This window comes from Hermetia illucens, chromosome 4 (assembly GCF_905115235.1).
Source record: "Hermetia illucens chromosome 4, iHerIll2.2.curated.20191125, whole genome shotgun sequence".
Classification (NCBI taxonomy): domain Eukaryota; kingdom Metazoa; phylum Arthropoda; class Insecta; order Diptera; family Stratiomyidae; genus Hermetia; species Hermetia illucens.
In genome coordinates this window covers 110,097,086-110,124,081 of record NC_051852.1, presented here as the reverse complement: position 1 = coordinate 110,124,081, position 26,996 = coordinate 110,097,086, and the positions used below count along the sequence as shown (strand labels likewise).

Genomic DNA, 26,996 nt, shown 5'->3' with positions numbered 1-26,996 from the left:
CCATGGCAATACTGTCTTTAATATGTCAGTTGTCAAAATGCTTTTCGTTTATTGCTATCCCATGGCTATAGTTCAATGCTTTCTCAGCTTATGTCACACGGGCAATTTGACACAAAGTAGGAAAAATGCATCAATGAAAATGTGATTTTTCGACTCCATGCAGCCATTTATCGCCCTGAAATGAAATATTATCAGTAATTGCATTGTAGAGCTGGCGCGCATTGCAGAGTTTGTTCAATGTCAAGTAGCGAAATAAGTGCGACGGGACTTAGGGATATGACACTTTTGAGTTGACGGCTCTCTAAAAGCAATTTATATTTAATTTTCACTGCGAAAGCGTGTGCCGTACGTTCTGCCCCGAACAATTCGATCAAGCTACTCATTCGTTCGTTGTTTCCGTGTGAATTTTCCCTTTCTAACGTGGTTTGTTGCCAAAAGCGCGGCCGCAGCGGGCAGTATTGAAGCACTTGATCAACGCGCACAAAATATGCAACTTGCGAGTGAAGTGAAATAATAGGAAGTTTGGGGTCATTGCGAAACAATTTCAAGTTAGATTATGACCGTGCTTAACGTGGCGTGAGTGTTACGAGTTGATAAAATGAGGGACGCGGACTCGGACTCGGATTACTCCGACTCGTCGGAGAGTATCTCGTCAACAAAGTCTTCGAGTGCAAGCAGCTTCGAATGCGGCGCTACCGAATTAGCGGAAATAAACGATGTGTCCTTCCGCCTACCGAAATGCCTTTGCGAGAATAGCAGTGTATTCCGGGAATTCTTCTCGATGAACACTTGGAGGGATTTGCCCGATAATTTCCAAGCCTACCTTAAAAATAAGTTTCTTCCCCATTTCCCCACAAACAATGAAATCGAACAGGAGACGACTTTGAAAATGCTGTTTAATGGTGAGATAAAGCGATTCGATGTGTCGCCTATGGACAAGTTCCAGTCAGTTCTTGAAGAAGGCGGATACCGACCGGATGTTTTGAAGTTGCGGATGAGCATTGATCGCTCCCGGCGTCGGGAGCGACGGTATCAGGAGTGTGAACGAGTAAGCCAGATGGCCAAGTCGTTGATGATATCCAGGGAGAAGCTGCTCCGCGCTGCTTATGATTCGCCGCCCGGAGGTATGCCTAAGGCCGAAACTATCCTCGCTAAATGCCCACCACTCAACCAAAGCAATGCCGCGATTCGCGCTCAAAAGCGATTCTTCGATGAGATTTCACACATAGTGGATTCGATTGGGTTAGCAGAATCGTCGGATGAAGAAAATCTGATTGAAAGCAATGCCATGGATACAACACCACCGCACGATAACCAGGTAAATCAAGAAATCAATGTTATTTTAGTTTCCCCACAATCTTTAGATAGCGAATAGCCAAAGTTCAACTCCAGGTCCACTTGGCTTGTTACGCTTTTAAAAACTTTATCATGTTTCAGGTTGGACATTGGTGCTGCAATCTCGATATTGGATACATTTTCCTAATTTGATTTCTGATTCTCCTTTGCCATACTGCAATTCTGTGAAGATTTTTGTCGCGGTCTCTGTGGCTTTTTGATTTATTCTTACGCCTTATTTCTAAGAATACTTTTGGATGCTATTGTAATGAAGCTGGATTTCGGGAGTCAACTCAGTTCGCTCATCCGATATATGTTGCAACTTGTTCAATTCAGAGGATTCGGCGAAGCCTGAGTTCATTCTAGATGACCCTTTCTCTGAGGAAATGCTTCAAAGCGGTATGCTTGGTTTTTTAATAAAACTCGGAGTTCTATGCCAACTGTACGGCTGTTATGTTTGAAGTCTCGTAGAAACCTTTCCCTTCTGCAACCTTCGCCTTTAGGGGACATAGGGTCAAAGCTACTATTGTATTCAAAGCGGTATGCTTGGTTTTTTAATAAAACTCGGAGTTCTATGCCAACTGTACGGCTGTTATGTTTGAAGTCTCGTAGAAACCTTTCCCTTCTGCAACCTTCGCCTTTAGGGGACATAGGGTCAAAGCTACTATTGTACAAGACAATGATCTTGCCAGCCCTCATGTATTCCGTGGAGACTTGGGTTCTTAGCAAGAAGAATTGCGAACTCTTGGCCGCGTTCGAGAGAAGAATCCTCCGAAGAATTGTTGGTCCCCTACATGAGGATGGACGATTCTGTAGTCTACATAACGACGAAATCTATGAGCGATATCATGACCGGCAGGTTGTGGATAAAATCCGGCTCAATAGGTTACGGTGGGCGGGTCACTTAATCCGCATGGATGAAGATGATCCCACCCGGAAAGTCTATAAGGCAATATCTATAGTAGAAAAAGAAGACGAGCAGACCCTGCCTGAGATGGAGCAATGGCGTAGATCAGGACGCCAGACAGCTTTTAGGGTTATCGAATTGGTGGACCTCGGCGCAAAACCGGGATATTTGGAATTCCTTATTAAGGCAGGCCTAGACCGGATACCGGTTGTTGCGCCGTTGATGATGATGATGAACCTTTGCCTTTGTGGTCGATACCGTACCCATCGACTGTCTCTATTTCATCATTGATCTACGCCCTGAAAAAGTAATTCCTAGTAAAACCATAGCATTACATTGAATTCTGTGAATCACTTTAACATGCTTTAAGTGCTTCAGCATTTCGCTTGGCGTTTAGTAGCCTCCCAGGTGCATTCTCCTACCATACCTAAGTGTTAGATATTGCCATCAGAATGCATTCCACATACTTTCTCACAGAATCTGCAGATAATGTCCTTGCCTATTTCAGGTTTCAATAGGTGGCAATTCCTTGGATGTCATAAGTAAATGTTGCTTCCAATGCCATAGAAGGGCTTTGGTCCAGAGAGCCGCGTTTTTCATTCCTTCTATCGTACTTCGAATATCCGGGCTTTATTGTGCAGACCGACCGTATTTGCTTTTTCCTATAGTTCCTTTGGAAGTTGAGTCCTGTCTATGGCGTATATTTCGGTCTATCTATTGACTCACAGTATTTTTTGTATGGTAGATTGTAAGGTTATTAACTGTTAACTCTCTACGAAGACTACTTTTTAAGGTTTTGTGTGAAACAAAACCTTATTAAAATCGATTCAATGTCGGGGTGTCCGTCTGCCTGCCTGTCTGTCAGTCGGTCACACCCGATTTACTCGGGAACGGTTGAACTGATTGTCACGAAATTTGATGAGAATATGTGGTCTGTATGCAGCGAGTGGCGCCAGTTTATGTTAAGTTTGTTATCGTGACTGGATGTCGGATACTAGTCGACTCAACGGTAAACTGAGTCAAATCGAGGTAATAATCTCGGGCGAGCGCAATGCTGACCACATTGCCTCCTACAAGTTATTGTAATCCTGTAGTGCAATGTTACGGTCTTGAATGAAGTGCTCTAACACACTTCAAGGCCCTGATTCAACATGGATTTTCGCGCCAACGATTATTATTATTATTATTGAAGGGAAGCTCCCTATACATGCGAAAGAGGTGTGCACATTTTTTTTCAGACAATATGATATAAAATGAAAAGGCTCAAATAGTACTTTTCGAAACTGATCTTATTCCTGATATTGGGTGAAACATAGGGAGATTGATTATGTTGGAGTTTTACAAAATATAATGGAAAGAAAATCGTGTATAGAGAGTTTTTCACATAAGATGAACGAACACACAACTTTTACACCCGAAGCCCTCAGTTTCCGCTATCCCGACTTGTTTAATTAGTTTATATTGATGAAATCATTATTGCAAGAACGAAATAGTGGCACAAATCCCACTGAGATGCGTGGAACAGCGTATATTCACAATAAATTTCTGCCGCCATGAAATTCGAGGCGGGAGATGAGTGTTCTTGGTTCCTAGGATATCACGTCTGACACCCTTCGTGATGGATCTGGAACGCTTGTTACTGGTTCGTATGAACACTCTCATAGTAAACGTGGGGAACAATTCTTCTGTGTCTGAAACGTGCAGTGTTGGACGCGTTAGCTGCTAGATCGTATGAATAGGGCTTAATATGGAATGTTGGCCTTACACCGCAAAAAAACACGGATTTCCCTGAAATCAACTGACGAATCTCTAAGAAAATCCATTACATTTCCGGGGTTCCCTAAACTGTCCTTAATGATTGTTGCTTTGGTGAATACTGCGTCGCATGCATGGTCTTGTGCAGTTACCCATAGTCGTGCCTCCGTTTGCATCAAAGGATTTTTTTCTAGATTTGGTCTGGTCCAATCTTGCTTCGCTACAGGCTGGCACGTGATACAAGTTGCACTGTCGTAATTCACCATTAGAGTTATTTCTAAAAAAATTCTGCTTTGTTCAGATTCAGTCTCAAATCGTTCTCCATGAAGCGATCATTCCATTTTTGCTTAAGATCAGCTTATTGTGAGACGCAACCAAAATAATCCTCGCTAGGTGACGGCGAATAATGTTGCCCATTGCAATCGTCTTCCATAACTTTGCCTGGATTTCGTTAAGTATTGCAATCTGTTTTCATGTAGGAATTGCATTTCGGCATAGCAGACGAGTTATGTAATAACTTTATCGTTTTCAACGCCATCAGAGTCGTCTTCATCTAAGTCTTTGGTATTTTTTCGTAGCGTTTAAGTAAAGTGTTATTATGTCCGAATTTCCTGGACTCAACATATCACTCGAATAAATAAGAATCGCCGGTATTTCGGCTTATCCCTCTTAAGTGAAAATATAACTATATCGATTTACAAAATTAATAGTTTATTTTTATAATTTCAGACCACACCCAGCAACGAAAATAAAATCGTGGGCACCATGTGCCGAAAAAATTCAACAAGACGATTCGCCACAAAGGCACTCATCAATGATTCAAACTTGCGTGAAATTTTGTGTGCACACAAAAGACGAAAGTTAGAAGAGCCCGATCGACCTGAATATGAAACAAATGACATACGCTTACGAGATGTACATGCCAGAACGCAAATATCTGGAAACTACCGGAAATTCCATTCGAAGACAATCCGGAAAAAGATATCTCTCAAAAGTAAGCAAAAGAAAGGGGTTGTTGATCCAATATTTAATGCAGGATCCGTATCGAATGATGAAGCTTGTCTGCCAAATGCAGAATATCCTGCCGAACCTGAGACTCCCAAGAGAATTGAAGAGAAACCATGTGTGAAGAGCAGCGACAATGAAGAAGAATCCCCTGTTAAGGTAGATACATTACCGCCTACGTATTCACAAAATTCAAACGATGACACCAAAAAGAAGCCCAAATTGTCGATGCCCAATGTCAGAGTGGCTAGAAAAGTTATCTCGAACATAAGTGAGGCAGCTTCACCTGAGAAAATATCAAATGAAGTGACGGTAGTCGATACGCCACCAAGTAGCCATCAACCTCAAGTCGCACCAAGTGCTAGCCCGTTCCCGCAATATCATGGAAAGATAAAAGCGGCGACGGTATCAGATTTAGAAGGCATAGATATGATGCGCTTACCAGTTGATCTGGATGAAGAGGGACATATAAGCCTTCTCAAAGGGCCGAATGATTCTAAGATGAGTTCAGACGGTTCAGAATTGATGCAAGATACTCACGTTTGCTTTTTCTCTCTCATTCGTGACATATTTTGTTCAACTTCCAATCATAGAATAAAACTTGAAGATTTAACAGAAAAAGTGTGCGCATGGCTTTCAAACCCCATCACTGCCTTGAATGATTGGTACAGCAATGCCGACAATTGGCTTACACTTATCCCATCAGCAATACATTTTCTTGCTGGCGATTTCACGGATCAACCAGAAGATTTTGTACCCTATTTAGAATTTAAAACCCATTTAGACATTTACCAATGGATAGGGGCAGGAAGAGATTCAGACCAGCATTTACTACAGCTTTACAATTATTGGCTATCCAGGCGACATGAAATGGGTAGCAAACCCATACATAAACATGAACAGTGCACTCGCAAATCAACCGACATCGAAGATATTTTATTAAACGAAAAACCTATTTCACCACCCCCACCGAAGTGTCCAACATCATGGATAGTGCAGCCGTACACTAGTGACGAAATTGCTGAATTCCGTATACAAGAAAAGCAAAGATTCGAAAACCCGCATCGAGCTTTTACGTATAGGATGCATGGTTACGAAAGTGTAGTTGGACCTGTTAAAGGCATATATACACAAATATTTGCCCTGACAAAGGCCAGAGGACATAACATGCTCATCGCAGACAGACCAAATTTTGTAACGATTCTTACGTTGGTGCGTGATGCGACTGCGCGTTTGCCGAACGGTGAGGGTACGAGAGCTGATATCTGTGAGTTATTGAAGTCATCACAGTACATCAATCCTCAAGCACAAGACAGCATTCTGCAAACTATTGTAAGCGGTGCACTAGACAGAATGCATACTGAACATGACCCATGTGTTAGATATGACCCTAAACGGAAAATATGGATATATTTACATCGCAATCGCACTGAAGAGGAATTCGAGCGTTTGCATCAGCAGTACCAAGGCGTGGGTAAACATAAAAAGACAACAAATAGGAAGCTCAAACAGAAGATGACAAACGTATCAGGTTCAGAGGACGCTGTTGCCATTACTTCTATTACTAGTAATGTAGCCACACCTAAGCTTTTGCCGACCCTCAGTTCAATCCAACAACCATCCCCGCAGCCGGTTTTGGCGAACAGTGCAAATCATATATCGCTGAAGATTTCACCGAAAAGCCAGATAAAGCCAGAATTAGTGCCAATTAAGGCAGCTACCATAAATCCAGAAAAGCACGAATCTCAAGATAGCAACACACCGAAGGAGGGACGTCCCGTGTCGACCCTATTGCAAAGAGCGCAGAATTTCCAAATGCTGCCTACGTTGGTTGTGGATGCCAATGCACAGAAGTTTGCTCCCAGGAGAACCGTACTTCAAAATACACCAATTTTGAGTTCATCTCTTACTGTGGCCTCTAACCCAACAATCGTGCAATCTACAGCCTCACCACTTCCAAATAACAACTTTGATCCGAAGTCTTTAACATCACCGTTAACAACACCTTCACCCGGACAATCATTCGCCGGTGTCAAGGCTCAACAAACGATGCCGGAGAAGAAAATTGTTAAACAAATTTCAGTGAGTGAAAATAGTGTAACACCGAATGTAGTTACTTCCTCAACCCAAGGTTTTGTGATACCGATTAATTTGAATAATTCTGACAAAGTGAAGGTAAGATGGTTTCGAATTGATTGATCTATCAATTTTATTAATTTTAATTTAATTAATTTTAGCATACAATCACTACTACTGTCGCAACTCTTACCAGCATAAATTCAAAGCCCAAGGTAAATCAAGCGCAAGGGCTTGTGCATAGTACCACAATTAAACAACCAAACAAAAGCTTCCTGAGAGTTTCATCGACAACAGCTCAGGCAGGGAAAAGTCTTATAAGCCCTCATGTGGCAGTGACAAACATTACCCTGCAACAACAACAGAAGCTATTGAGCAACATAAATTCACCAAATGCTGCCGCACAACAGAGAGTCGGACAAGTAAATCTGACGCCTGGACGAACTCAACAGAAGGCTACGCTAGTGAACAATACAAAAACTCCACATCATATCGCTTTGTTCAATCAAAAACAAAATATTCAAAGCATTATCCCTGCTGGCAATAATAAAACGATCCAACGCCAAAATACTATAAACTTACAAAATGCGGTGATGATTCCTAGCAGTCAGATATCGCAAACTGGTCTTCAGGGTAAGCAGGTGATAATTTCATCACAAGGGGGTGTTCCACAATTGCAAAAGGTTGTCATAACGTCTGGAAATAGCTCAATTCCATCGACAACTATTACGGCGACGCCCTCGAATGTAGTTACTTCTCACACAGTTGGCACGAGCTTAATAAATCCGCAAATAATACGCATTCAACAGACTGGACAATTAGCTGGTGCTAAATTGCAAACTATAAATGCTTCGAATATTACGCAGCAGGATCAAAGCCTTTTCCAAGGAATCAAGAAGCAACAGCAAAAGGTAAGTTGAAGGAAAAATATTTGAATACTATGAGGATAAAAATATTTCAAGTAATTAAAATAGGAGGAGAAAAGCTCTATATGCCGTGCAAAATCTGAAATTTGAAGAGTTTGTCTTTTTGTAGAGCCTAGTTTAGTGTTTCCTGTAAAGTCTCTAAATACATACAAAATATGATATGCCAAGCCTCACAAGGTTCGTCCTATTTAGCCGTCTCCCGATATCTCCGAATTTGAATAAATTTAAAGGTACAATTGGATTTAGCTCAGTTGCCTTATAAGAAAATGTTCTCAAGTCGTCCTAACAAAAATTTATTTAACAATAGTACTATCATTACACTTAATTCTCTCTCTTTGAAAATTGGGAAAAAACAACAACGAAAACGAAGAGATAGCGTGAATGCACAGGAGACATACAGAAGTGTGCGAACATTGGCTAGGGCACGATAACTTATTGAAGTCCCAGTGGCATTGTGTGACACAACAAAATTTTTGAAGGCACATTGGCAATGACACCGGTCGGCAACGACAAAATATTGGTTGGTATGCTTGCAAAGTGTACATATTTAAAATACTGCTATTATGTTGTGTCTGACTCAGACAAATAGTCTGCCTCATTTGTGTAACTGCTGGCATTAAAGCATTATGTGCGCATACCAGGAGCGGCTGTAGCTTTTCTGTAGCAGATAACTCCAATTGAGGCAGTGTTTTCATGAGGATGCAATCTGGCAAATCCACAATTCCATAGCCTAGGTGTTACAAGTCTCCTTGCAATGATATTTTGTTTTTGTTTGGTGGTAAAAAGACAGACCCTTTCCACCTCAGCGGATGTGAGCACTGACTCTGACCGAGCCTCCATACGTCTTGCATGGTAGAGGACACTCATTTCTTTCGCAAAACTGTCGACTGGGATTATGCCTGCCAGCACCAGAACTGCCCCATCTGACCTGGTTCTAAAAACGTTGAAACCCCTCAGAGCCTTCCTTCACTGAGTATTTGCAAACGGTTTCGCCCACATATGCGACGCCTAAATATAAAATAAATCGCACCATTTCGGCTCAAAACATAATTCATAGTGTTTTGGCCGGCCAACACTCGGAAACATTGTTACAAGTGTCGCGGCTGCCATAGTTACCTTTTGGCACGCATACTCATATGCTCCCTTAAGCTCAGTTCGGTGTCAAATTTCACCCCCAAATATACGATAGACGGCTTAGAGATGATCGTATGTACATTGACTTCCAACTTCACAGTGTTCTTCTTTTTTCCTCGCTCAAGACCCATCCCCGAGCTACGCCAGAACCAACCTGGCCTTACCGCTCTCACTGTCAGTTCTTCCACATACTCTGTGTGCTTTATTGAAACAACTACACTTGGTCATCAGAAAAGCTGACAATCCGAGCCTCCTCTGGAATAGGCACCATTACATTACATGACATTCCACAGCAGGGGAACTAGTACCGAGCCCTGTGGTACCCCGCTGTGACGATATAATCTTTAAGGCCGTAAGTAATTCTCGACCAGCCTCTCAAAATGTCCATTAACATCTGTGTCAGCCAATGTGCGTACAACTGGATTCACCACCTTGCTTTTGCATACACCGTGAAGTGGGCGCGAAATAGGGGGGGGGGGGGGGGGGGGGGCGAAATCCATACTGGTTCCCCTCCAGTGTATTGCCGCTTTCGACGTTGGGTCACAGTCTGTTATAGATGATTTTCTCCATTATTTTCCCTATTGTATCCAACAGACAGATCGGGCGATAAGATGCTTGATCTCGAAGCAACACCAACTTTTGCCCCTTCTAGAGTAGGGAATATTTCTTCTTTTACCTACCCCTTGAAGCATTTCCGGAAGCTCTTCGGTAACTGAAGGTATCGCACACTCGTTGACCTGGTCTATCGGTGGTGAGAAAACAGAGCGGCAAAAATTTCACCCCCAATCGCGGACAGATCGTCTAGGGTGATCGTCGCAACCTTTTCATTACGATCTTGTAAGCCCTACCCCCAAAAGGTCCATCTCGGTATGTTCGCATTAGTATTTGAAGCAGTACCTTTTGCTTGTGTGAATCGCCTTTTTTAAACGGTCCGCAGTTGTCGACCATCGCTACCCGGCTTTCCGTCTCTTTGTTTCATTGCTCGGAAGTTGGCGATTTCGTTGGTCCACCAGTAGTTGGATTGGCTACTGGGGTACAGACATCTTCTGGGTATAATAACATCCCATACTCGATTGGGTGATCTGGGTGACTTTGAATTCATGGATATGTCAAGCTCGAGTGGGTGAGAGAACAGGCACGCCCGGCACACTGCGAACACTTTTTTGGAGCTCGATTTTCTCACATTCGTTGTTTTTTATTAATACAATCACTTGCGTTTTCCGTTGAGGGCTCTCCTGTATTCCGCGCCCTTTGCTCCTTGTAATGCACCCATGGTCATTAGCCCTTTCCATTTGCAATTTGGGTCAGCTTCGTAGTCCTAGCTGATGCGGTCCTCCGCTCCGCACCTTCTGCATTCTTTCAACCTGTCATCCACGTTGGTACATGCCTTGACCGAAGCCATGGTATGCCACCTGCCCCCTAAGCCGAGTTATAACCCAGCCCAGCAAGGACAATAGCTGCCAACAGTTTCCGGGTTGAGTTACATCCATATGGATTAGGTGATTTGTATACCGCAGCCTATTGAGTCCGATTTTATCCAGAACCAGTTTGGTGGTATCTTCCTTATATAGGCTGCGGAATCGTCCATCCAGGGGGTCAAAATGTCTTCGGAGGATTCCACTCCCGAACGTGGCTATCAATTCGTAATATGATGAGGAATGAGGACTGGCAAGATCATTATTTTGAACAAAAAGGAGTTTTGACAACAAAAAGTCTTCGTTTTTGGTACTGATGTTGCCTTGCCTTCATTAATGTGTAGCCTAAGATCTCGCGCCATCTGTTCGATCTGGATGAAAACAGTTTGTACATCTTTAATTGTTCTTCCCATGATGTCGATATCGTCAGTATAGACAAGTGATTTGGTAAGCATGGTGATGCCTCTCCCATCGTGGATCACTTTTTCCAGGGTCAGATTGAAGGATGCATGCATTAGGCTGTTGCCGATGTTTAATGGTTTCGAGAGTAATCCTGCCGCTTTTATTTGGCCCTCCATACGGCCGGAAATGGGCTTTCCCTCTTTGGTTCGACAGAATGAGCATCGAGGTGTATACCGCTTCATCTCCTGACTTATTGATAAAACTTGCACTCCTGGTACAGTTGCTCCCTGTATTTCTCCCATTTCACAGATCTGTTGGTTCTCCCAGGCTTCCTTTTTGTATCCATGAATTCATTTCTCTGCTCGATATAGCTCCATTATTCCGATTTATTTAACAACTGGGGCTGAATATATTTGTGGCCGTACGTTCTCCAAGTGGTTGTGAATTTCATTTGTTCTGATAAAACCGCAGTTATCATCGGCATCTGGTTTCCCCTTATAGATGTTACGGCGGGTTTTGTAGCTTCAGTGCTGTCCAGCATCTGAGGAGTCTAAAACAATTAAGAGTTTTGGGAAATTGCTAACAGTTATGGAAAGGCCGCATATTTGAAGTGGAAATGACTTGCTGTGCGTTCAAAAGTTCCATATGATCTCTTCATAACATTGTCTATCACCATTGTATGTTGCTCTTTCTCGAATTTTATTTCATAATCAGAGGGAGCTTCAGGCTATCAGGCTACCGTAGCTCATGTCTTTGCAGAAGCGGTGCCACTGAAGGCTTTTCTGTTTAGTCCAGTTTTTGCACTCTATGTTTTCGGGGTATTTTTTTCACGAGATATTCCGTAAGATAAGTTAATATCAGAAAGAAGTGAGGCGCTAAGGACGTTCACATTCATACATTAGTTTGTACACAATTGTTTTATAAATGTTTTCTTTAATATTTCAGATTCAGCAGGGACAACCTTCAAATCAATCTTTAATCATCAAGCAACAGCCAGTATTTCAACAAATTCAAAAGCAAGGTGGTCTGTCAACATCACCTGTGGTATCTACTACCATATTAGGTAGTAATACAGCGAAAACGATTACAACCGCCGCTCTAGCTGCTACAGTCAGAGACAGTTCGAATGCCACTGTGAATCAAACATTCATCTCACAACAGGCAATTAACGCGAAAAATGAGGGCACAATGCCCCAAACGTCAGTTGGGAAACCAACTCAAACTGTAACCCGAGTGATAAAATCAGGAGGCACCATAATGCAACCCCATACTTTAACAAATGTTCCTGGTATCAGAACGCAAGCAGGTAGCCCAGTGATGGCTAAAGTGGTAGCAAATAATCCTGGACAAATAATATCTCTTGAAAGTCTTCTTCAAAAGCAAAGCACAAGTGCGACTTTACGCATTGCTGGAACGAAAACAAACCAAGCCAATGTATTACAACTTGGGGCACCGGGAACACAGATGGCTCAATATGCGGTTGTTTCGCAAGGACGTAATATTATATCGGTAGCTGCACCTCATCGAATGGTTGCGACGCCTGTAAGCAATGCCGGAACAATAGTTACTAGCTTGGCTTCAGTCACAGGAACGAAACTTGGAGAGCAAACCATAACAGCGTTGAATACGGGAACAAGTCAAGCACAGACACAAAATACATCGAAAGTTATAACAACAAATCAAATACATTCCATTGCTGCCCAGCAGTTTATGAATGCAAAGGTTTTGAGTAAAACAGCTTCAGGCGGCATACGGATGGTGAATGCGTCTAATTTGAATATTGCACACATACGTGGAAAGCCAGTAATCATAGCCAGCAAACCCACCAATGTTTCCGGTCAACAAGGCAATCAGAGTGTCATATTGCAGAACGCGATGAACAGTACGCCGGTTGTGATTGGTGCGCAAACATTAAAGTTGCAAGGCAACGTTCTTGCCCCGGTAAGTAACTGCAGTTATTCGACATTTCATAAAAGTTAAATATGCTGCTATTTTATCACGAGGATGAACTCCAAAAAAAAAAGACTTTTTAGTTATTTTTGATCTGTTTAAAATGTTGCATTGGACTAGTGGATCCGTGTCCGGATAGCTGAGTGGTTAGAGCACAAGGCTGTCGTACGGAAGGTCGCGGTTCAAATCTCGCTGGCGGCAGTGGGATTTGTATCGTGATTTGACGTCGGATACCAGTCGACTCAGCTGTGAATAAGTACCTGAGTCAAATCAGGGTAATAATCTCGGGCGAGCGCAATGCAGACCACATTGTCTCCTACAGTGTTCTGTAGTGTACCGTTACGGTCTTGAATGAAGTGCTCTAACACACTTCAAGGCCCTGATCCAATATGGATTGTTGTGCCAACGATTATTATTATTATTATTGGACTAATGGCGTAACATGCCATGATCACATAGGAAATGAGGGCATCAGCGATCGATAAAGGGTTGTATCGATCGTTGGTATGGACATCTAATTCGACATATGCTCCTCGTTATAGTGGATTAGAACCCAACCGTTAACGTTTTTGACCGGGCAACCGGTAAAACTTGCGATCACCTGCAGGTTCTTTTGTGTACTTAGCGATTACCTTTACAGGATTCATGTTTGTTTCGGCAAACTTTCCAGAGTACGATAGATCTTCAGAGACTCACCGTCTTGCCTCAGGTAACTCGAGAGTGTTCACCTTTTAGTGATAGGATTCTCGCGGAAGTTGGAAAAGAAAACAAGCATTCTGGGGGCCCTTCATGCCAAATCCCCAACCTATAGAAGTGTCAGAAAATATCCCCACCTACTCCACGAAATGCTTAGTTGTTTCCTGGATGTTCAGGGTATGGTGACTCAACCCTCCTCCTTTTTCAAACGGACTTGGGATCGTCTTTGGCAGGTTTTTACAATTCGGTAACTTCAAAAAATGTTAACCTTTAGACAGGCGAAATTAAATTCTTACATGGGCGTGCCTATTTCTGAAACTTCTCTTCGGGGTTGTAAAGAGGTTTACCAAACACATCAGGACTCTGGAAGGTAATAAATCCCGGTGAAATCGATTCGCTATCTGTAGTCACACATAATTTCTCCGAATTATGAAATTTGATCTAGTATTTGGACAACACAGACCATATATATGTTACATTCATAGCTCTGCAGTTCCTATGTAAAAGTGCAAAACACCAAAATTGATCTACCAATTAATGTTCATTTCTCCTTCAAAATCATCGCAATGGCGAGAGAATATTAGCGGGAAAATAAATTCAATTTATGCATAATTGATATTAAGGGAGCGGACACAAATCGGACCACCTTGAAAACCATAAAACCCTCAGGGTGAACCGATGAAAATCGAAGACAAATTTAGGTCATAAAATCCCAGGATACGAATCTATAACTAACAAAGTTCTAAAATAAATGTTTCAATCATGGAAATGCCCGAAGTTTCCCAAGTGCTTGCCAAGTACTGAACTCGTAGCAACGCATTAAAAACGTAAATGAAGTAGACTGTGGCAGCACGATCATCTAACGCAATCAGCGACTTTGTTCGCACTTGCAATCGATACAAAAGTAGCAACCCAAACTGATTACACTTGAGGAGCCAAACAATGACTCAATGGGTCTAGCGTCGGTGCGTATCCTTCGTAAGTCGAGATTTACGTCGCGAATAACGACACGGGTGAACCTTCCTTGTAGGTGGTTTGCACCCTCGAATGATGTGAAAAGTACGCGATATCATCCGCTAATCCGCCGTCTAAGGCAAAGTACAATGCATTCAAACGCGATGTGATTCTTACTTTTGATGAGGCTGATCGACAGTGCATGCATAAACTCGCGAAGGTGGAATTAGGCGAACAGAAGCTATCGCAAACAGTTCCGGACGATCTGGATAAGCAGAATAAATACCAACCTTCAAAGGATCCTGTCAGCTAAAGATGTCGTGCTATCGGAACTCGCCGCAGTTGTCAATCGTGCTTACGAGGTCAATCAGTTTTCCCGGGGAAAAATCGTTTCCTTGCTTCCTTCCGAAGCCACGAGCTCGGGAAACAAATCAAACAGACGAAGCATCTAGCGCACACGTATTTTTTCGCCTTGAAATTCGTAACCAGAACCAGGTTTTCCTCATCGACCCCGCAGACGATGTCTCCGTCATCTAACAAACAAGACACAGTCGCCTCTACATCGAGAAGACTACACGACTCTATGCATTGAACAGTGCGGAAATATGTATATTTTGTAAAAGATGTATGAACCTAGATCTTCGCCGAAGTATTCCCTAGACGTTCATCATCTTCTTGACTATTACAGACTTTTGGTCGATATATGTAGACGGAAACTCATCAATACATATATACGCATCAATAGTTGAAACCATTACCTGGGAAAGCCGAGGGCATTTCTATGATGCACCAACCAAAGACTCTGCTTGAGCCGTTATTGAGAAGATCAACTTCGTTGTGCTTGGTACGACTTTAATGATTTTTCCTGTAATCAGTCATGCACAGAGGGTTTCTTTGGATCGACATGTTTTTGGTCTTTGGTCGTGTCGATAATCTCCTTCCTTTTGAATGGATAGCATAGCAACCCATCTTCCAAGAGTCATTCCCCAAACAGTGCAAAAGTTCGACGAATAACTTTTGGAACATCATTATTTGTTTTCGCTAGATGGGCATGATTTTTTGCCCAGGATTTATCCTTGGGTTTTATGGAAAATTCGCGTTGTTGTGGGCACTTCTTTCTGGTTTTTGGGAAGTAAGGAACGTGTATGCTTTTAAGCACAGAGTGATGCATCCAAGCAACGGTGCGTCGTCGGATTACCAACTAAATAACTCCCCGTCATCTGAGAGCTAGCTTGGGATTGGTTGATATGTTACTTCGGGTTCGCTCCTCTCTCCGGTCAGAGAATTCCTTCCGCCAACGGAAGGGGAGAGAAGGACGGGAGTTGTTAGTTCAAGAAACCCCTTGCCATCCTGTCCCTAAACCGGTCGAGCTGAATCTTCTTCGCAACAAGAATAACCTGAACTTAATACGTAACACGACTCCATATGTCACCGCTTCTTTGTTAAGATTGTCTGAAGAGAGCTCCTTTGTGTCTGCATAAAGTTGTTGTCGAAACCCATCCCATCTACCACAAAAGAAAAGGGCGTGATCGGCGTTCGCCACTCCATTGCAGAACACAGTATCAGTATATCGTGCCTTCCCAATCTTGTACAGGTTAAGACTGAAAATCTCTGCCCACTTAGAAGTTGGGCGAGGAAATAATAAATCTCACGCTTTTGATTCAGCTACGGATCTGAATTGCCGATGAACCGCGCAGTCCATCTGCTTCTTGATTCGTTTTACCAAGACAGTTCCCACTAGGTTTGTGTGCGTTGCCGCCCTTCACGAGCAACCACCTCTCTTAAGACTTCTCCGTCGAGATTGGTGGCTATATGCCTCGGTTCGATTCATTAAAGGTCTCCGAAAGGAAGAAGTCTGACACGTCTGAACAGAACCAATGGCTCAAATACGCTTCTAGATTCGAATGTCTATCTTGTATGAGAGTTCCTTTTAGCTTTTAGGTAGCTATTGTTAACTGCTGTTTCAGCGATAGGGGCCTGTGTTTTCTCATTATCTTCTCGCTGGGCGCTTGACGAGAAGCAGCAATATATGTCATTTGAGAAAAAGCCACATGTTGAATCCAGGTAAAATTTTTGGAGAAATTTGAAGTCCAAAGTAGCGTTGGACAACCTATAATCGATATTATTCCTCCTCGTTATCGGTAATTTATTTTATGCTGCTTTGTCCAGAAATCGTGGCGAGCTTCAATTTGATTTGGTGTCCCAAACGAAGTCCGGCAGATTTGCGTCTTGTTACCGATAATTTCTCTTCTCGTTATCGGTAACGTTCTTCGTGCTGCCTTGACTATAAAACGTGAAGAGTGTCAATGGAATTTGGCAGCTCTCCTCAAACACTACTTGCTCTCACTCTAAGTCATATGCCTTGGCCAAATGACTCTGAATTTGGAAAATAAGGCAAGCAAGTTCTCAGTCTGACGCGCCGTTACACTTTTTCTATATGTGTTAACGAGCAGCGCTAAATTCGATGGAATGATTAACAGCACCAGGACCACTTTCGCTGTTTTGTTTAAAGTCTGGATATACAGATACCTCAATACCAACATTAAGTTGAGGTTATTCCCTGCCAACATGTTCTCTGTGCTACTATATGGAAGTAGCACATGGAACGTGGCCGCCGCTAATATTCGAAAATCCTTTGCCTTCACTAACCAACCTTCTAAGGCGCCTTGAATATAGAACTACTTTGGTTGTTGACCTAAGTACCAGTAAAGGTGTTGATTAGAAAAAGTGGTAATGGAGAGGTTAAGAAAAGACGAGAACTCCATTGTTGGCTATATCGACGACAAATGAGTCGCCCTATAAACCCGTAGCGCAGAGCAGTAGGTGAGGTGTGCAGGCTCATCGTGAAGAGTAAGAATTAGAACACATTCCAGCGAACCATAAACAATGGTTTATAGGTGTGGTTGGCCTGCTACGTTCTATTCAGAGAATAATCATAACCACATAAAAACCCTTCCGACTTATCGAGCTGAACAGTGAAAAATATCAATAACTGTTCCGCTCACGACTAACACTTAGGAAGTAAGGAACAGAACAACGTCCGTAGCATTCTGTTTTTGTGATAGTTTACCTTATCTGTGAGCAACAATCAACTACGCAGTCCCTTTGCTAAAATATGTACAATTTTTAGTGAGTCCTGAAGAGTCGAAGAAAAAGTCTGTTCGAACGACTACACAGCGAGTGCTCCTTTTTTATCCCGCACAATTTTGGGATATTGGAAAAGTACTCATATTTGGATTTATTTAAGCAATTAAAAAACATGAAATTGACTACTACTTATTCGAAAGGAGATCGGCTTAGATCTGAAACAAATTATTCAACAAAGCTTAGCCTCAGCCTGGTTGTTTGTTGCCTGCGTTTTAGGATTAGGACGTAGACTGTGAACAAAGAGAAATTGATAATTGTGTGATTAGTTGCGTCCTTTCTTATGAAAAGTTCAAACTCTCAAAAACAAAAATATGATTAGCAGATATGATTTGATGCTATATGTTTTCTTTCAGGCAAATGTTCAAGTGCTTAGCCAATCTTCATCAGCGCCATCCCAAACAGTCGTTCTTGGAAACCAAATAATTAAAGTACAACAAGCTGTGCCACTGAAATCGCAAAATACGACTCCAGTATCGAATATTATATCCAACACAATAAGCTCAGTGAACTCGAATGCACCACATTTGGGAACTTTATCAGTAACAAACTCTAGTAATTCAAACTTAAGTACAATTGGTCCCAAAACAGTTGTTCTGGGCTCAACCGGCCAAACGCTTCGAGTGCAGCCATCTACGAATGTTAATGTACAAACAGCTTGCAGTTCATCACAAGCACAGCCGTTACTGCTGGGAACAGCTGTTAAGGTAATAAATAACGCTTGTAGCCGTAATCAAACTATCATTAAAGACCACAAAGCAGATCCAACCCACTACAAGCAATTATAGTGTTATACAATTTTAACATGAATTGCAAAATTTCCATAGATTAATTATCCTGTCTACATTGGTTGATAAAAGTGTCCACTCGATAATTTAAATTTATATAAAATATTTTCAGGGAGCAACTGTTAAAGGTACAAACACCGGTCAACAACGTGTGGTGCTGGCGGTGCAGGGAGGCGGTCAAATCATACTACCACCAGGATTCCAAGGTGGGGCCATCAACCTAAAATCAATGCAAGGACTGAAAGTTGTATCAGTCACGCAACAACAGAATAAAGGTAAATAAATGGAGTCAATTGATTATGTACATTACACCTCACTCGAATAAGACCATTATGTTTTTAACAATTCTTGTGTGTGAAATAAATTAAAGAAATTATTTTTATTACAATTATTCGGTTGTTCAGATTTTTTTGAATTAAATTAGCCTAGCTAATAGACGGTTACAGAGTTTTAAGTTTTGTGGATAATTTTCAAATTCCTTGTAAATTCCTATGTTCTTTCCTGCTCCTTTTCCTACTAAAGGGCGAGATTGATATCGTACTCATAAGGTTGTTTTTGTGGAACATCTTTGCGTAGGCTTAGATTTTCAAGGCACAGATTAAGATCAATGGTTATTCGAAACTGATTGGTCTTTTGATGAGCATATTTACTTTGTTTCCATGGAGTCTTGTCGTCAGTAAATATATTATGAGTTAGATAATAATTGAACAAAGGACGGATTATAATATCGTACATCCAACCTCTTCGAATTATAATTGTGAATCATAAATGTACTCGGCAGTTACACTGTGGATTAGGATATAGCAATGAGATGAAATAAATTAAAAAAGTAAAATTTATAGAAAATTGAATATGATTTCTTGTATAAGTTTACGAGCCACAATACAGGCTTTTTCAACAATCCATAACACTGAAAGATAGGTAAAGTATGAAGAAATGTAAAAAATAGTTAGTATTTCGGTAAGTTATAATTCACCCCAGACGTCGGAATGCAGCGTAGTAACATTACTAAAAAAAGACAGGCTTCTTTTAGTTTTAAAATATCAAAAATGAAGAGAGTAGGCCATTATAATTGTAAGACTATCAGAACCCCGGATAGACATTAGAAAAAAGTCGGGATTTATTTCTAGATATGCATGACAGAAACTTATACGACAAAAAAGTTACGTGATACGGGGTTAGCTGATGCTTTCCGTTAGAACTAAACGTGCTTTTGCGTCGTGTAAGGATTATTTTTCTATACAATTTGAATATTTTCTTCTAGCACTGACTTCAATCATCAGCCCTGAAAGTATCAGCAGAGAGTTTTGATAGTTTTAATATAATATCGCTCACCTATGATGAAAGGTTTCCAGGAGAACCTCAAAACGTGTAGAACCAATTGTGCTACTCTGCGATAACTTGAAGTAGCCGACTAGTTGGCTTGCCATCATGGAGTTATCGCTAACATCGTATCTGTATACCAAGCTTAGTGGATGGAGTCGGTAAGGGCTGCGTATAATGTTGAACTGGTGGATAGACAGATATCTGCTTGCAACACTATATTCCTGGACCAGCGCGTTTTTACCATACACAGTATTCGAATATTTCATTTATTCAACCATCCAATCAATAGATCTAGCGTAGCAAATCGAAGTGTAGACTCTTCAAGCGCTTGAGCAAGTTTGTAGAGTAGTTTATTCCTACTACTGACTTAGCGGACATTTTTTTCAGTGGGGATTTAAATGTGAGAGTGGGATGCAATGTGATTCCAAAATATTTTTAATTGAATTGATTTAGAAAATTATTTCATTAAGCTCCACTTCTATCAAATTGAAGTTAAAAATATGAGCAAGCGAACTGAAAACTGCAAATGAAATGATTCAGAAGTGATAGAACACCATAGCGAAAAGCGTCTGGACGTGCCTACACTATAAGAAAAACCTCAGGCTATCCATGGAAAAGAAGCGATAGCGAACCACTACCTTCTGCCGACTTTCATTAGTCGATGTCATGTTCGCTCGCAATAGACTGAAATCTGGGTAATGGTTGTCTGACAATGAGACTTTGTCTAGCACCCGCTAGTTTCTAATCAACTGCAACATTTTTAAAGAACGAATTGTTAAGTCAATTTATTCACTTCTCGGAACAACGAACGTTGGGGCACATTTCACGTAGGCATATGACAAGTTGAAGTGATGAAATCAAACAGCTTTTCTCCTCTAGCATTATATTAATTACTTCCCCAACAAATATCTTGAGCTTTTGTATCACAACTTATTAAGAGTTCTAGATAACTTTGGTGTGCATACACTGCCGGATCCTTTAGTTCATGTGTTGGAGAAGGTACCGCAGAATTATAGGGTACAGACAAAAAGGCCACTATGGTGCTTTGCATCTAACCATTAATCTGGTATTGTCAGATGGCCGCAGCTACATCCTGGGTACAAAATTGTTTTAGCATTGATATTAGTAGACAGGTTTTCGGTCTTGAGAATCTTTCATCTTAGAATATCCTTCCCTCTTTACTGATCCCAAACCTCAAATTTTGATAAACCCAATCCATGGCTCTCGTACTAGAAAGATTAAATGCAGTTTTACAACTTTGTCAGCCAGTAGAAAGGAAGAGAAGAGAATTTGGCAAATCTTTATGTTAGTAGACATAAGTATAGCCTAATGTGAAAATCTACGCTAACTGAAGAGTCTGCTGCATCTAGTGAGTGTATCACTGGGGTTCGTCGAAATTTGTGCGTCCTTGCGTCCGATTTCTCTGCATAGTGTAGCAACGCCTATATCCTAGGTGCATGGTGCCAAGTCTGCCTACTCAAAGATTCCAAGTCTGTGACTCGTTACCACTTGGAGGGATTAAATCCTTAGTTTCCGCCTTCATATGTTTTGGACATTCTTAGTGAGCTAGTATAGACTATCTCACCACGACAAAATGATATCCGAGGGGAGTGGCCACAATACACTTGCACTATTGCGGTTGCGTAGTGACAGTTTCCACTGAATGAAACATATGCTGTATCGATTATAATGAAGGAGACAGAGCAACGCAACGACACAACGGATAAAGAGAAACAATCATTTTCATTTGGAAGGACAATTATAAAATGGGAAGCTTTCATATTTTTTGAATAATATGATCAGTTCCGTAGCCTACATAACGACGAAATCTATGAGCGATATCATGACCGCCAGGTTGTCGATAAAATCCGGCTCAATAGGTTACGGTGGGTGGGTCACTTAATCCGTATGGGTCAGAATGATCCAGCCCGGAAAATCTATAAGGGCAATATCTATGGTAGAAAAAGAAGACGAGGCAGACCCTGCCTGATATGGAGCGATGGCGTAGGTCAGGACACCAGACAGCTTTTAGGGATATCGAATTGGTGGACCTCGGCGGAAAACCGGGATGTCTGGAGTTCCTTATTAAGGCAGGCCTAGACCGGATACCGGTTGTTGCGCCGTTGAAGATGATCAGATCAACAGGTAATTGCACGCAACTTTGCACTTTATAGTGATCGTTATTCATTACGGACGTAGTATTTATTATACTTGGGATTTTTCATTACATTTTATAAGAAATCAATAAGGGAGGAGCATTTCCCAAGTGACAGTGCCTCGCAATGCCAGCAGAGGGACAACTTGAAACCAAAGGTGCCCGGTATTTCATACTAGAAACCAAACTCTTGCTTGGCCATGTAGCCTTCAATATACAATGTTTTACATAATATATATCCACGTAGGGTCCATTACGGATAAATTTTGAGCTGTAGCTTCTATACATCATCCAAATTTAGTACCATGAGATAGGATTAATGAAAATAGATTGTTGTCTTTCAGGAGTATCTGTTGCTACCGTGAATGGGGTCAACTACTTCCTATCAACTGCGAAGAGCTTACGGGAAACAAATTGGAATCTTTAGGCTATTTACCTCAACCTGAGAATAGGAGTAGATATACAGTTAGTATCGCAAGACATGTGCACTGGGAGAGAAAAACGAATTACTACGGATATAGCAAATGGATATTTATTTTATTAAATATTACAGTAAAGCTAATACGTGTTATGCCAATAGGAAGTCTAATCAACACCCTCTTCCCTGCAAAGCTAGACATCATTTGTGCATGCCGTTGAGTAAATTTTTGGCTAATATCGGTGGAAGACTTCTCCAAATAATAGGAGGATTATATGTTAGCTGCTAAATATTGCGTATACGTTTTTAACGAAGCTTAAGATACATGGGAACTCCCACATTGTTAACAAGATTCACATCTGGTGATTATAAGGACCACCCGATTGTGACGCTATTTTCGTATTTCCATTCCGTGTTGCTGTGGTGCTTAGGGTAACGACCCCCTCTCGAAGAATCTATGCGACCGGATCTGTGACAAACTGGGTACGGCTAGATATTAACTAACACTTCTGATAATTTTCTTCCATTTCTATGCTCATTGGCACCTAGGTACCAATAGCCAGTTTACTGAAATATCCCCAAACGTGGATCTTAATTGGATGTTGAACAGTGTACTGGATTTTTAGTTTTCGGCTTATCTTAAAAACTACCATTGACAAGTACCGATTGATATTCTTTGCGGCCGACTACACATGTTTTTCAGTATGGCTCTCGCTCGGAAACGGTTTCGTCACTGTAGTGTGATATTACTGACCAGACACCATCAGTTTTCATTTTATTATCATCAGGCTAACCGAGATTTTTTTTCGTTTTAGCAAATGACGACACAACGTTTTAGTAGGATTCTGCTTGAATATTTGGGCGATTGCGCTATTCTTGACTTCGGTAGTTCCTGGAGTCTGGAGAGATCCACGTATGTTTGTGGACCGCTTTCCGCGCAAACCAGGTACCTCCAACAACCATTTCGTGTGACACTGCTAATTGAATGATCCGCAGCCCGTTATCATTTGTACTTTGGTGTAAGCTTTGGGGGCCAGCGTAACCCCTGAATACGGGCTCCTTCCCTACTTGGCTGTTAAAGTCCCCAAGTATGATTTTGATATCATATTTGGGGCAGGCTTCGAGGATCCGCTCCTCTGCCTCGTAAAATGTATCCTTCTCCGACTCTGCAGTCTCCTATGTAGGGGCGTGAAGGTTAATGAGGCTTATATTTCTAAATTTGCCTCGCAAGCGCAGAGTGCATAGCCGTTTGCTTATGTTTTCAAAGCCCATAACAGCAGGTTTCATTTTTTGGCTGACTAACTACCTACACATGGTTTTCTGGGTAGCCACTATAATATAATATATGGTGTAGCGACTCTTCTCCAGGAAATCGGTCCCTGTCCAACGCATCTCCTGTAACACTGTTACATGAGCCCTATATTGGGACAGGGTATCTTCTAGCTGCTCAGCAGCTTCATCTCTGTACAGGGAGCGCCCGTTCCATGAGAAAATGCGCAAATCGTTATTCCGTTGTCGTTGCCGGATTCGTCGTTGTATCATCCGTCCAGTCAGAGGCTTCTGTTGTGGCTTCGTAACATCGGTTTTCCGTGTAGGGTTGTCAGCCCTATCCAACCCCCAACCTGGAGGACCAGTTGGTACAATTTGTCCCGTTTTTAGACGCGGGAGACTCGCCTTCATCCTTCTCCGTCTGCAGCTTTTCGTTAAGAAAGTGCTACTAGCGGTCGTCACGTGGAGGTGGTTCCCAGGTTTTATGCTCCATCGTGGATACCAATCCACGTTTCGCTCTGGGACCTATACTACCCTTTGATCGCCACGTTACGAACGTTACAAAGCAACTAAAATCTTACTTGCAACGCGTATTAAAAATTACAAGTAGTAAAAAGATGACATAATTTTATAGGCAACACAAACTTTTTTGATAGCCAATTTGCGTGGATATCTGTAGTCAAAAGTGAAATCTGTGGGAATCCCCCCCTCCCCCACACTGGAGGCGAAATTATGTTACATCGCAAGTGGGAGATGTCATAGTATCCATATCCCATCAAATTTGTGATCCAGCTGTTCTCGAAGAAATTGTCTACTACTGTCAGGCAGGTGACAAAGAACTGACAATAAATGGGTTTTGATAACTTTTTCTTTTGAAAAATACCACCCACTCGCAATTTCAAGTGAGGCTATTGTATTAACTACATATTCGATTTTAGTAACCATTTTGTCTCGAATAATTATCATCGCCAGTGCTCGTATCCTGGCCTACGATATCGCTCCAAATCAGGCAAGGTCTGGTACGTCTTTACCTGATTATCACAGGCAATTTGGTGTTGTTATTCTAGTCCGGAGGAACATACCCACAAGTCTATATTGGACCCATTATATGTTTTGACATCATGAAGGTTGGGAGGTGGTGGCATCTAATTAACATGTAATCAATTTGGACCCGTCTGGAGCGAACCACATTTGTTTGTGCAAACCAGGTACTTTGCCTGTGATATTGCTACTTGAATAATCGGCAGTCCTTTGTAATTGTATGCTGACTATGGGAGCCGACGTACCACCTGAGTTGCAGGCTTCCAGGGTTCATTCCACTGCCTCGTAGAAGGACTCCCTCTGTAGTCTCTTCTGGAGGGGCGTGAACATTACCGAGGGTTTTGTTTCGAAATTTGCCTCGCAAATACAAAATGCATAGTCGGTTGCTTATGTTTCCAAAGCCGATAACTCTGATCACATGGTTTACTGGATGACCGCTATACCGCCTATCCTGCAAGGCAGTGATATTAGACTTATATTGGACAGGGTAACGGTTAACCGCTGAATAGCTTTTGGTCTACATATGGAGCTATACAGTCAGTTCGAACCGACGCCCCTTTTGTGGCTTGGTAACAATTGTTTTCATGTAGGTCTGTCAGCCTACTGAACTCTCAACCTGGAGGACAAGTTGGTAGAGTTTGTCCCGTTTTTACGAGAAGACTCGCCTTCATCTTCCTCCATCTCTAGTTTTTCAGTCAGAAAATACTCCGAGTGATCACCACCTAGAGGTGGAGATAGGATTTGGTAGTAAAGCCTTTCTTAGGTTTTGCGCTTCATATTGCATGCCAATCCACGCTTTCGCGCTGGGTACTATACTTTCCGAAATATCCCAAATAAAATGCTGATCATACCCTGATATGTTGATTGATCTTTTTTTCAATAAATATTTCAATTTTATTGAAAGTTATTATGAAAACTCTGGGGAAATGGAAAGAAATAAACAGGACGATTTGACGGAGTATTTGAGTTTAACGGAAAGTTTCAAGAACCTCTCAACTTGACCGTACATCCAATAGCAAGATTTAGCTTCGTTGAAAATTGCATCACTGACTTGATTTTCCAGATTCCCGCCTGTGTTCGATTTGTGTTCATGAAACAATTGATTTTGATCCTCCATTAAATTTTCATTCAAATATGTATTAAGTTTTTCTTTTTGCAGTTTTTCAGTTTATATGCAGTGCTAATAACTATTTGAACATTGACTCCCTGAGATCAGGGTTTTGCATATAAATCCTGCGTTTTCATATATACCTAAATATGAAAATTGTACTCTTATTTCTTAATTTACGATCTAGATGAATGCAACGATCGTCCATCGATTTTTGCGCAGATGATGCCAACACAACGATCTCCGAATTCTGGTGGAGAATGAAATTAAAGCAATTGTGAAGCTAACGTTCTACTGCGAGACGAAGTTTCATGCTCCTTAATAAACTAAACTAGGTTATACGATTTGATTTCCATTGGAAGTAAGGACCTTCAGAAGAGTACACAGGAATGTTATTTTCATTTCAAAGTAAGCAACAAATTTTATTGTCCATATTGGCTTATTAGAATTTCGGAAGTACGATTCGATTCAAAGGGTTAAGGAGTGAGAATATCATTTTTAACGAGAATAGTGCGCGATGCTGATCTCAAAGGACATTTTGCAGTCGTATTATAGTTGGCCATTTGATAATTAGTTGAAAAAATCTAGAATTCATCTTTGCTAGGATAACAAGTTAAAAAGTTGCCAATCTGTATGTTTTGAGTAATGTGGCAATTTTATTTGTGTAATTTTTCGACATAGGTGCAGGGGGTTCACAGGAGACACCCTAAATTCTCGTGCAAGGTTGTGACTGGTAAAAAACTGCTTTGAATCGAACCATGTTTCCAGGGCTTCATTTCTCCCAATATTGGAGGAATAAATGGTGTTTACTTGAAAATGCAACCTTTATCTGTAAATATATATGTACGCTGGATGCGGATCGCATTCAGATTTCCGTAGTGTTTCATGAAAATATTACATATGGAATTTTTATTACGAATTATGTACGTAACTGTATGTATGTTTTTTTCTTTTTCTATATTGTAAAAGGATTTGAATTGTGAATAAATAGCAACATTTGTTGAGCAATTAAATCTTGAATATTAGTGATGCGTAAGGCATTATGATGGGAGCAGTTTACGATTGCAAGTTTTTCGCATAAGTTTTTTGCGTAATTTCCATTGATGATGGACACATTTTCCCAGCAAGATTTTTTTTATACTAACATGTTTGTTTCTTCCCTGTTCACTAAACTAATTAAACGACAATCTTT

The 26,996-nt window shown here is 41.4% G+C and overlaps 1 protein-coding gene across 1 annotated transcript; it reads left to right on the top strand.

The window, feature by feature from the left end:
- Positions 1–72: 72 nt before the first annotated feature.
- On the top strand, positions 73–26,817 carry LOC119654494 (nuclear factor related to kappa-B-binding protein). The gene is made up of 7 exons (XM_038059917.1): positions 73–1,318; positions 4,727–7,177; positions 7,240–7,989; positions 11,901–12,896; positions 18,056–18,406; positions 18,600–18,762; positions 25,992–26,817. The coding sequence occupies exons 1-7, from the start codon at positions 599–601 to the stop codon at positions 26,066–26,068; spliced, it is 5,508 nt and encodes a 1,835-aa protein (XP_037915845.1). The 5' UTR covers positions 73–598; the 3' UTR covers positions 26,069–26,817.
- Positions 26,818–26,996: the final 179 nt, after the last annotated feature.

What these genes read in the sequence shown, in the direction of transcription:
- LOC119654494 (XM_038059917.1), top strand. Translation starts at nt 599, where the DNA reads ATGAGGGACGCGGACTCGGACTCGGATTACTCCGACTCGTCGGAGAGT. An exon ending in CACCACCGCACGATAACCAG is followed by an intron (nt 1,319 to 4,726) that starts GTAAATCAAGAA and finishes TTATAATTTCAG; the next exon opens with ACCACACCCAGCAACGAAAA. An exon ending in CACGCAACAACAGAATAAAG is followed by an intron (nt 18,763 to 25,991) that starts GTAAATAAATGG and finishes TTTACGATCTAG; the next exon opens with ATGAATGCAACGATCGTCCA.